General features: G+C 39.3%; 1 protein-coding gene across 1 annotated transcript in view; it reads left to right on the forward strand.

The window, feature by feature from the left end:
* The first annotated feature begins 778 nt into the window (after positions 1-778).
* Positions 779-12,411, forward strand: part of MOSPD2 (motile sperm domain containing 2) — a 30,716-nt gene continuing 19,083 nt past the window's right edge. The window contains exons 1-8 of the mRNA XM_063126397.1: positions 779-973; positions 1,994-2,054; positions 5,020-5,175; positions 6,149-6,235; positions 7,085-7,239; positions 8,090-8,150; positions 10,780-10,818; positions 11,240-11,364. Coding sequence (XP_062982467.1) covers positions 965-973; positions 1,994-2,054; positions 5,020-5,175; positions 6,149-6,235; positions 7,085-7,239; positions 8,090-8,150; positions 10,780-10,818; positions 11,240-11,364 — 693 coding nt within the window. The 5' untranslated portion in view covers positions 779-964. The remainder of the gene's footprint in view (positions 974-1,993; positions 2,055-5,019; positions 5,176-6,148; positions 6,236-7,084; positions 7,240-8,089; positions 8,151-10,779; positions 10,819-11,239; positions 11,365-12,411) is intronic.

Here is a 12,411-nt window from a genome sequence, read left to right on the forward strand (position 1 = left end):
ATTAGATACAGAAAGTCCTGACAGTGACAAAGTGCTGAATTCTTTTCTGATGTGTTTAGTTCTCTCACCTCTATCCCAGTATCCGCTGCACAGAAACCTAAAACTCTCCATAATACCCCACACATCTGATGAAATGCGCTAGAGGCCACAAAAAACTTATGCCAGAAGAAATTTGTTAGCTTCTAAGGAGCTTTCTGTGGTGTTTTCTGCAATAACCTAACACGGCTGCCCTCTGGAAATTAAGCATACTTACCTGGAAGTCAGCCTCATTGAACTCAGTGGCACTTATGTATGAATTAACATGGCAGGAGAAAGCGGATTACTCTCAAGGCGGCGTGAGAAGGCGCCTTCCGCGGACTCCTGCCCCCCTGTCCCCCCCTCCAGCCCGCCAAAGGGGTTTCGTGAACGCGGCTAACGCGGCCGCTCGTCCCGAACTCCGAACGTCCCGCCACGCAAGGCATGGTGGGAACAGAGTGAGGCAGGCGGGTTACATTACGTAACGAGCCGCGCGTCATTGGAAGTTGAAAGTCTACGGGTGGCGCCGCATAAGGAAGCGCGAAGAGGTCGGAATGGCGCCATCAAAGGCATGGGCGGGGCTTCGAGCGACAAGGAAGTGGAGGTCTGTGATTTGAAGAGTACGCGCGTGCGCATTCCTGTAACCGGCTTGACCTGTTTTTATTTATTTATTTTGAGAGGCCGGCAGCCGCTGAGAGGAAGGGCGGGGATTGGTCCGCGGGAACGATTGTTGTTGTGGAGAGGCCGGCTGCGCGCGGGCGCGGCGTCGGCTGATGCCTGCGCTTCTTACCTCAGCCTATGTCACGCGCTCCCTTCTTCCTCCTCCTCCTCCTCCTCCTCTCGCCTCCCCCCTCCTCCCCCTTGCCCACGCGCTCGTTCGCCTGGGTTTTTCTCGCGCGCTGCTGCTGCTGCGTCTGCTTCTGCTTCTCAGTGCGGTGTGGGCACAACCATGGCGGATGTGAGTAGCCGCGCGCCAGCCAGGCCGGTTGGTCAGGAAAAGACAGACAAGGCAGAACTCTTGAGTCGCTGCTCTAGAATTTCTCCCTCATAGAGGGCGGTGCGGGTGGGTCGGGGGGTGGGTGGGAAAGAGGACCCCAGTTCTTGGATGGGGTGTTTGGAGGAGCAGAACCTGAAGGCGGGTCGGGATGAGGCAACCTGGGGGATGGGGGGAATTTTGTCAAAATAGGTATCTGCTCTTAGCCGGTGCCAGTTCGAGGGAGAAGTGGGTTGAGGCGCTTTAAAAGTGCGATCAGGTCGACTCTACGAGGCGAGAAAATGGCACGGAGGTCATCTAGTCCAGGCATAGGGGAAACCTGTCATCTTCCAGATGTTGTCAGACTCCTGTCTCCCATCAGCAACAGCCAACATGACCAGTGGGATGAGCTGGTGGGAGTTGGAGTCCAGTGATGACTAGAAGACCCCAGGTTCCCCACTCCTGGTCTAGTGCAACCCCTTGATCCTTTCCCCGCAGTTTTGAAAAGTTGTGCTACCAGTTTTATCAAATGTGATGGGCCACAGGTGTCCCTGCTTGGGGAAAACCAAAGCCTCAAGGTTAACAGAGGCCCATGACTTTTAAGTAGTGGCACATAAGTGTTTTCCATAGGGAAAAGTTGACATTCTGCAGAACATTCCTTACAAATGAAAATTCCCTGTCACTTCCCACCCTAGCCCTGATTTGGCAAACTAGTAGTCTACTTGTAAGTGTTGCCTGATAAGGTCATTTCAAGAAGTCAAGTTTAAAAGTTTTTGTTTTACAAGAAACCTGTTTTTGTGTTTGAACGCCACTATTGCATTATAGCGAAATTACAACCATTCTACAAAGTTCCTGGCACCTAGTTCTGGTTTGTGGATTTGAGGCTTCTAGTAAACTAAATAGAGCTGAGGAGCCTAAAGTCTGCCCACTTTTTGGGTAGGGGAAGTATTTGACACAGTTTCTTGTGGTGGTGATGGTCTTCTGTAATTTCTTCCCTTTCTGCAGGAAAATAGGACTGCCTTAATAAGTGAAACCAGAAAGCGTTTTGAAGCAGAATATATACTAGGTGGGTTATATATACAAAGACATATGTACTATATTTGTACTTAAGAGTTTTAAGCCGATTTGGATACCTCTGTGAAAGGACTCTCCTCCTCTGTAGGAGTCATGCTTTTTTTAAAAAAAATGTTTAACACTTTTTATCAATGGAATTCAAAGCAGCATATATGGGATTCTCAGAGTTCTCCCATCCAACTGCTGACCAGACCCAGGCCTATTTAACTTTGGCGATGGTTTTTTGTCTGATACCTTCAGATCTTACCTTGTTGCTGATTATCCTTAATTCACTGTTTGATATATGGCATTTTTAGCAGGGGGCAAACTTGAAATAGTGTCACAGCTTAATATCAATTAAGAATGCAATCATTTGGAATTGCATCCACCTAATATTGCTCCATGCTTCCTTGTAGCATATGTAGTGAATAGTTTTTTCTTTGGATATTGTTCATTTATTGTTTTAAGAGCAGTAATTTTGACACTATTCCAAATGACAGTAGCCGAGTAAAAAGATAGGTCAATTGCTTCAGGATGTCTGAGAAGGAAAAGTGTTGTTGTTATTTAAAAAATAGAAATCAAACATTGGCAAGAAAAAGGCACATGTATTTCTATACCGCTTCTTATTTTGAATCCCAAAATGGCTTACAATGATACTGTAAAATAATAGAATAATACAATAAATACACAATAGTCCAACAATAGGGATTGTTCAAGACCGCTTACGGCTGGGTGAAAAGCTAAATTTAAGAAGATAGGTTTTCAATAAACTAAAATATGCTAGCATTGAGATCAGATGTATTGTAGAGGGGAGATCATCCCACAGCAACAGTTCCTCTTATTTGTCCTTTACATACCCTGACATTCACTTCCATTACTTAAACTGCTGATCTAAGAAATTAGTGAATAAGTGGAGGCTGGTAACCAGTTCTTTGTTACAGCTTTTAGCTGTCATCTTCTTCCACACACCCAATTAAATATATGCACTGTGGTGATCCTCCCATCACATACTTGTTCCTGCCTTGACTACCCTCACATACTGAAGTTAGTAATTTGTGGCCTAAATAAAAAAGCAGTTTCAGAGTAAACATTGATAGTATCAGCCTGTTACAAAGTAGGTCCCATTGACTTTGCAGGGTGCGAACGATTGCGATTAAAGCTGCCATCCTTAATTAGTGAAGATGACTCTTGTTGCAAGCAGTGACGCAAGTGGATATGTACAAAGTTGCATGAACTTCTGATATCATGTGCACAGCTCAGTGTGTTAATAAGTGAATGAAACCAAAAGATTTAGTCCAGTTTGAGAACATTTTTCTTCACTTCCCTCAATTTCTTCCTTTTTCTGATCATGAACCATTACTTTGAAAAAAAAATGCTACCATACTTGAACCACATGATTCTACAAAGACTTCAAGGATCTATTCCACTTGTAAGTTTTTTTGCTGGGCCAGCTGCAGAAATGCACATCGTTACTTTTCTTTTGGCATGGTCAGTTCCTCCCATCAGAACCATATGCCATACCAAGCTCCAATAGATGCCTGAGTATCCCCTGCTGTCATCTCTTCGCTGGTAGTCCTAATTACCAACATTTCCATTACTTGGCTGATGCCTTCCCAGTTTATAGTCACCTTGACAGCCATGTCAAAAGGGCAGGATATATAGTTAAATACATTTTACTAAGGGGGGCATGCTGTGAAGAAATCAGCAATTTTTCATTTGCAGCATAATGAAGCTCAGTATTATGCACTGCAAATACATATGCTGACATAAGAGAGAAAAGTGAATTGAATAGACAATTGATCACTCTTTCATATCGGGGGGGGGGGGGGAAACACCCTTAAGGTCATACAGGTTTCTGAACCAAGAAATCCTAACAACTATGTTCCAGGTAGGATTCTTGTTTCTTGGTAAGCTGAAGCAAGAAAATTAGCCATAAATTTCAGTAGTAAGGACAATTGTAAAGCTAATATGTTGTCATGACAGCCTGGCTTGTTGCCTAGAAAGCCTCAGTGCTTTAGTAACACAATTGACTTTTATGCAGCATACACTGGCATAAGCTATGATAGAAGATATGCAAGCTTTATCAAATATGAAATATACAAGGCGTTGTAATGAACACAAGGCAAATATTAAAGTATTTGTTATTCAAATTATTGCTAACTTCAATTAATTTCTATAGAATCACCATTCTGAAGAATTAATTCAGTAGATTAATTACAGTGGGATGTAACCCGTAATTAATTACCAGATATTGTACTTAATGCTTGCTATTTTTCCAGTGAAATTTTGATACAGTTGCTGCTTGCTACCATAAGCAATCTTGAATCACTGTTGTAAATATTTAGTTCAATTCATGGATATGGTGGACAGAAGTTGAAAAATCAATTTGCTAGACTTGCAATCCTGTGGGTTTCTGTAAACCCCATTGAGTTCAATGGGACTTACTCCTAGGTGAATGTATATAGGATTGCAGCCTTAATGGAAATATTTGTCAGAAATGTTCAGTTCAATTTAATCAGGAATTCCCACAGTATTAAAGTACTGTCTTCTGGAGATGTCACCCACTTGAAAAGAGTTCCCCAATTAATTTATAATTAAATAGAATAAAGCGTTTTTGTTTCTCAGTGCATTATTTCTGGAAGCTTCCTTGGCTGATGTTATTCAGGAAGGTAGCCATGTTAAGTCTGTAATAGTAATACCAAACAAGTGTTCTGTGTGATAAACCTATGTCATAGTAACAGTGTAATCCTGATCATGCTCACTCGAAGGTAGATTCTCTTGAGCTCAATGGCTATTATTCCCTTGTAATCATACTTAGAATTACACTGCAAATTTGTTAGTATTTGAGGTGCAACATGATTGTTTTGGCTATGAAAACAATTGTAGAATTCTTGCTTAGGCTGTTAGAAAACTTGCTTTATGTACCAGTTTTGAAATCTGGACATGTTTTATAATAAGATTTTTATTTTATTGTTTAGCAAAAACAGATAAATATGATTCTAGAGACGTGGAGAAACTACAACAAGATGATACCTATGTTGATAATTTCCTAATATGGCGACATGATGTTGTGGATGATACACTGAAGATGATTGATGAGAGCTTTCAGTGGAGGAAAGAGTATGCAGTTCATGGTAAGCTGTTTGATATGTAATTGTAATACTAAGTTCTCTTTTAAATTGGATTGCTATTTATTCCACATGCACCTCTACTTGGTAGTTATCACTTTCTGGGTTAAGATATAATAAAATTGTTCAAAACCATCTTTTATATGAAGAAATTGCATTCTAAACTGAGAAAATGCATCAAAGGAGAGCCCTAAGATGATTAATAAGTATACAGATATATTCATGTGTTCAAATTCAAGCATATAGAAATAGTAGTGCCATGAATAAGAACATATGAGAACCTTGCTGTGTCAGGCAAAAAGCTTATTTATTCCAGTATTCTGTTCCCACAGTGGCAAATTGGATGCCTGTGGGAAGCCCACACACAGGACATGAGCGCAATAGCATCCTTCCGCTCACCTTTAGCAGCAACAGGTATATAAGGATCATACTGCCTCTGATAGTGATGAATGATTTGTGTCTGTCTTAATCACAGAAGATGTAGGACAGATACCTGCACCTGAACTGATACTTTCAGGAAGGGAAACTAAAGAGCTGAGGCAAATATTGGTGACAAGAGGTTGCTAGACCTTTTTGACAAATTGAAAACAAGCAATATGTTTTATATCTCTCTCTGACTAATTCAATTCATTTAGTGTCCAGGGCAGTTTTTATCATACAGTGTCTAAGGTTGATGCTGATTATTGTATTATATTTGGAGTCAGTGCTGCTCCTGTTCCCTCACTGTCACAGCTGCATCCGTCCCTCACTTTTATCTGAGAAGAGTTCCATAATGCCCTTAACACTAATGTTTTTACTCCATTCCAAGTTCAGTCCATACCCTGTAGTTTGCTTTTACGGGGTAATCAATACAGTTCTGTATCAAAATTCTATGTTGCAGTTTAAAAACAATGACTTTTTGCCCCACTTGTAGTTTGGAATGTTGGAGTTTTATTATAGTATGATGTGTGTTTATAACAGCAATTTTGCTATTCTTCAGACTTGACTGAGTCTTCACTTCCAACGAGGTTATTTGATGCTGGTGCCCTTTTCCTACATGGTTATGATAAGGAAGGCTATAAAATATGTAAGTCAGATCTGCCATTTCATATACTTACTCATTCATCAAAAATTCAAAAATAGTCATACTTTCAGAATAAAGAGAACTAGACCATAAGAGATTACTCAATTATTGGGTTGGAACCAGACTCAGGCCATAGCTAGACCTAAGGTTTATCCCTGGATCATCCAGGGGTCAAACCTGTTCATCTAGGTGACACACAGGGGATCCAGAGCTCAGGCAGGGGCGAACCCTGGATGATCCCAGGATAAACCTTAGGTCTAGCTCACACATAGAACAGATCCATTGAAATCAATTGGACTTAAGTAAATCACAAATACCCTAAATTCTATTCATTTCAGTAGATCTCTTCTAAGTATGATTAAGTCTAGATCCAACCCAATGTTTGTGAAAACTAATTTTAAAAAATCCACTGAGATGCATAGGAATATGTAAGAGGAGATTATTGAAAAATCCTTTTTTTATTTTATGGAAGTGCAAGTTATAAACAGTGCTTTAATTAATCCTTTATTTTACAAGAGATGCATGTTCAGTATAGTATGAAACTTGATACATTTTCAATCATATTAAGTATGAAAGTGCTTGTGGTCCTGAAAGGTGAAACTTGGTCATGGAGAAGATCTCTTTATAGCTCAGCAGTATATAAACCTTGTACTTGCACATTTCAGAATATTAAGAAAAATTGTAAATTTGTGTCTAGTTTCACATTTTTCTACATTGGAATATTTTTCATTTGTAATGTTTTATCCTAAGGGTTTAGAATATAGTGGCGTGAAAAAGGATGTTAGATGACATTGAGAGTTATTATTCTTGACCTTTCTGACATTTATATGTATTTTTGTTTTTCTCCATTAGTTTGGTTTAAGGTGAAACTTCACACAAAAGATCCTAAAACCCAATTTCTAAAAAAGAAGCTAGTAGCCTTTTGGTTAGAGCGCTATGCAAAAAGGGAACACGGGAAACCTTTGACAGTGGTTTTTGACATGTCTGAAACTGGAATAAGTAACATAGTAAGCATGTTTTTTTCATTTTGATGGTGTACCTTGAATGTTGTGTTTTAGTTCAAAATGTCATAAATAGCCTTCTGTAAAAGCTGCTTAATTTAGATGATTTAAATTAATTCGTTGCCCTGTGGCATACACCTAAATATTCTGGATTGACTGGTTTATGAATCACAGCCTACATCAGCTGTTTAATAAAAACTACTACAGACATACTAGTTGCATAAAACTAGAAAGTGATGCAATTATGCATTCTGCTTTGCAGCTTTCTCATTGAAATTCATAGGATTTAGGGCTGTTTTCATAACCCAGCTCAGCATTTTATAGCCATTAACAAACCAATTAAAAAAAGTCCTTGATTACTTCTCTCCTTGTTCACCTTGTGAAACGACAGTCCAAGTGTCTTCTGACAGCACTTACAGGCTTTAGCATGGATTGCCTTTTGGTACTGCACTGCAAATTATACAGTCTCTGAGATATCTTAATCTAACGTGTATAGACAAAATAACTATATGAAGTCACTTGGATGAGTTGTTCAATCTAATGTTCATATATTTCATAGGGTTGCTTAATCACCTTTGGGCTTGTACATTTTCAAATAAGAATATATGTTTTTAAAGTAATGACACTCCCTTGATGCAAATATGAAAAACCTTGAAGCAGTTCTTGTTTTCCTGTTCAACAGATCCCTCATCCAAATACCCTCATCCAGACACTTCTTAAACTCTCTAACTTTTAAAGATTATTTGGGGAAGTTCAGCATGGGAGTTGTTGAGCATAATTTTGTGGTTTTTCAAAAGCTCTTTATTGGTAAGGTTTAACTTTTTGGTTGTTAATTGGTAATATGCCTTTATTTTAGGATATGGACTTTGTTCGATACATCATCGGCTGTTTTAAAGTCTATTACCCTAATTACCTCTGTAAGTATAATGGCAGTATTATATTTAAAGATTATGCCACAATTGGTGGTGGTGGGCTTCATCACTCACAATTTAGTCATCTTCCTAAAGTTCTCCATAAACCATAGAAACTAGTGGTGGTGAAGCACTGGAGAAAACAGCTGGGAGTTAGTGTCAATATTCAGTCTAATTAACAAGGTAATGGACAGAACAGCTATTCAGTTTAGTGGGGTTATATTTTCTCAAATAGTTCTGCAGTCCCACTTCTGCTGTGATTCTCTACCAAACTTTAGCTAAATTATATATAGTCTCTAGGATTCAAAAAACAACACTGTGATCTGTGTGAGCACAAGGGCTTTTCCAGCTGCCCCGTCCCACCAGAGCAGGGGTGGGCAACTTAAGATCTTTCAGTTGTTTTGCTCTACAACATACCTGATCCATAAATTATGCTGGCTAGTTATAGGCAAAAACATCTGGAGAGCCGCAAATTGCCCACAAGAGCCTCTTGGACCCTCCTGAAGAACCACTCCTGAGGCTGTGATGGCTCACAGGGAGATTCATCTTGAGGGAAGGGAAATCAGTGGGGAATGCATACCTGTGTGCATATCAGAGTATTTTCTACTTGTGTACAAGATTGTTTGGATACTAGCCAATTTACTGTTAGAGTAGTGTTTTTTTTAAAAAAAATATTTGACTGTTCCTCTTAGTTTGAACGTTTTACTAGCTTTGAGTTATTCTCTTCCTTGAATATGTTGGTATGAGGAAAACATTGTCTGCGTTCAGACAACATGATAAGCAACGGTGGTTTAAATAGTCGACAGTTTATTGCGTTGTGAGGAGCAAGTTTTTTAACCAGCAGTTGGTTATTTGGCCAACAGGACACAACTAACCAGCGCTGTGTAGAGTCAGCTATTTGAACCATTGTTGGTTAACATGCTGTGTGGAGGGCACCATTGGTTATTTCCTCAGCCACAGAGTCGCAAGACAAGAGTGGTCAAAGTGGCAGCTACCACTCTAGTCCAGCCAGCAAGATAGATTTTTGGCAATAATGGCTGATGGGATACTAACAGGAGGGCTGAGGAGGGAGAGCGAGCGAGCAGGGGGATGAATGAGTCAACTCAGTGTGGATTGATAATCAACTCAACACTGATCCTAATCCACATCAGTGTTGGGGAGTACCCCCTACATGTGTGGGGAGTACCCCCTAGATAAACAACTGTCAAATTGATTATTACCCCACTGTTGACTATTGTGTTGTTCAAACGCAGCCACTATGTTCATACCATAAGAATTTCCATATACCTTTCCTTATACCATAAAGCAAGGATGGGGAACCTCTGGTCCGTGGGCCAGATATGCTCCAAGGGAGTTCACCATCTGGCCTGCTAGTTTCAGGAGCTCATTGGAGAAAAGAGTTTTCCCTATTGTGCAGTGAGAAAGGGAGCCTGTCACTAGGCAGTTAGGAAATAGTCTTATGTTTGATCAGCTGCTGATCAGAGATGAGCTTTTCGTTACAGGGGCGAGGGGGCAGAGCACAGGGGGAAAGCTACTGATGATTCAGTCCTGCTTACCTCTGAGGCTTGTCCTGCACAGTGCTGCCTCTGACTTCCAATCCAGAAATCAGAAGTATCCTGTCTAGGGGGTGTAGGATTGCTCTCATAGAATCTTTGTTTAAATACATTATACACAATTCCTAATATGCCCACAGTCATACTTAAACTGTGCAATCAATATCTATGTTGTTTTATTGAATAATCTAAGTCAAAAGATTCCTCTCTTTGTGGAGCTTACAATCTGCAATTCTGTAGTGGGGAAAACAAGCAGAAACAAGGGTAACGGGACAAATGTCAGAAAATACAGTATCTAAGTTTCTGTGAAAGCCAAGCAGCAACTTAAATACTAAGTGACTTTTGGTAGAAGAACATGGGGGATTGGTTTGAATTGTGTGTGCCAGTGATTACATTTCAGTGGCTCACTTCAGGCAATCATATCTCAGCTTAATGAACAATTATTTTGCCGACATGCACACCAGTTTGCACAACACATAATTAAAACAGGACATCTGTAATCATACATTCCTTTTTGATGCTATTGTTACTACCTTTGGAACAAGCCAATATCTTCAAATTTAGATTCTGGCTTGATGCCATAGTTTTCTAGCTCATGAGGATACACTTCAGTAGAATAGCAATTCTGTACATTCAGTTTAAAAATCTCTCACTCTTTTCAAATGAGATTCACCTTGTGTGTGTATCTATGATATATATGCAGTGTCTGGACATGCAATGTGTTACTTGATTGGGGCAAGCGTATGGTCAAAATGGATCTGCTCAATAGTTACATGCCTCTGAATGTCATCAGACTTAAAAGCTTATTCACCTCTCAAGTGTGTGGCTTTCTTTGCTTGCACGCAGTATGTGCATTTAGTCTTTCATGTCAGTTTCTACTGTCTATCACTCTTCCTTCTAATTAGTACAAGCATGAATATGCAGCATTAGCACATGAAAATAAAGAAAATGCTTTCTTAAAACAAGGTTATTGCCATAAATGAGTTTTCAGTTCAGTAGTCATCAAATACTACTTATTGAGAAGGTTAGCATGTAACAAAAGGATAACATGTAATTACAAAAACTTCTTTCCATTCTTGCAGCAAAAATTGTGATCTTTGAACTGCCCTGGATAATGAATGGTAAGTTACTATTTTAAGTTGTCTTCACATAACATGTAAAAAGATTGTTATTGGAAATAATACTTCTTCAAATACCATGGATTATTGTTAGCAGCAATATTGTTATATGATCCTAATGTATTCGGATATTGTACTTTAAATTTATTTTTTCCTATCCCAACCATAAAAATGTTTGATCCTGGCCACTAATCAGCTCTAATTTTGAAAGTCTTATCTATATCTGTTCATTCCGTTCAGGACATGATTTTATGTCCAATATTTGATAAATTTATGAACATGAGTCTCAGCCATGCTATTCTAAAGCAGTCCCACTGTATTTAATTTGACTAATCTAAAGAAAATTGTGCATCATTCTCTGTGTAAATAAAAAATAGTAAACATTTCCCAATCCATCTTGTTTTTTTGTTTTGTTTTCTCCCAGCTGCTTATAAACTTGTGAAAAGTTGGCTGGGTGCAGATGCAGTAGATTTCTTGAAGTTGACCAGTAAGAATGACATCCAGGAGTATATCAGTGCTGAATACCTACCACCTCATATGGGTGGGACTGTAAGTATTATCGGTGCTTCAGAACTGTGTTAGTGCAATTGGTGATTCTGTTATCTTTTTTCATTTTAACTTTGTTACTATTGTCTGGTTTTAGCTATTTTTGTTTGTCTGCTGATGCTTTTTATTTTTTATGATTGTATTATGGTTTTAGAGTTTGATGAATTGATGTAGTTATGAACCGCTTTCAGGAGTTAATTTGAAAAGCATCATATAAATATTATTGTTAGCACTGCAATCCTCAAACCACCTCTTCCAGAGTAGTAAAAAAACAAACAAAAAACCCCACTTGGCTGTGGTCCCTACATGGATTCCTTTCAAAGAAATTCAGTAGGTGGTTATTTCAGTATTGCTGTTGCGCTATGAGAAAAGAATAAAGACCAAGTGATTATCTGGACTTGTTCAACCACCTGAATATTTTTCATTGTGGACAATTTCTTTTATATGCACTTCAGTACCATACCCATCTCATGCTCAAATGTTCTTCTATGCAGCATATTCTTCCTCAAGATAGGATAGTTGATGATTGCACACAATAGTATGCCGAACCATCTCCCTGTACTTTATGTGGGAGGATGTCACCCTTTGGAAAGCTTTTACAATGCTTTATTATTATTGGTACATTAATTTAGCAAAGAAAAATGTAAAGCAGAGAAAAAAGAAAATGAAAAATAAATCAGACAAAACAAACATTGGGTTCTGGATCCTGAGAACAAAGAGCAGGACTAAGCTATTGGAAGAAGGCTTTCATGTTGTTCCCCCCTCCAAAGCCTTTGCAGAGATTCAGCGCTCTCTCCTGAGCCGCATGGGATGGGGTGTGAGAGGCTACTGTGGTAAGGAGAAATTGCCTAAAATGGTGCAATTTCCCTCTGCCTGGTTTTGGATTATTCCCCCTACCCACAGCAGCTCTCCCTATGCTGCCACAATGTTAGTGGGGGGAGGAGGGACAAGAACATCCTTTCCACTATCTCCCTTCTACTTGCAGCTCTCTGGATCCAACCCATTATACATAGTGGTATTGAAAACCATTATCTTTAAGCAAAGTAAAAC

Source organism: Elgaria multicarinata, chromosome 5, assembly GCF_023053635.1.
Source record: "Elgaria multicarinata webbii isolate HBS135686 ecotype San Diego chromosome 5, rElgMul1.1.pri, whole genome shotgun sequence".
Lineage (NCBI taxonomy): Eukaryota > Metazoa > Chordata > Lepidosauria > Squamata > Anguidae > Elgaria > Elgaria multicarinata.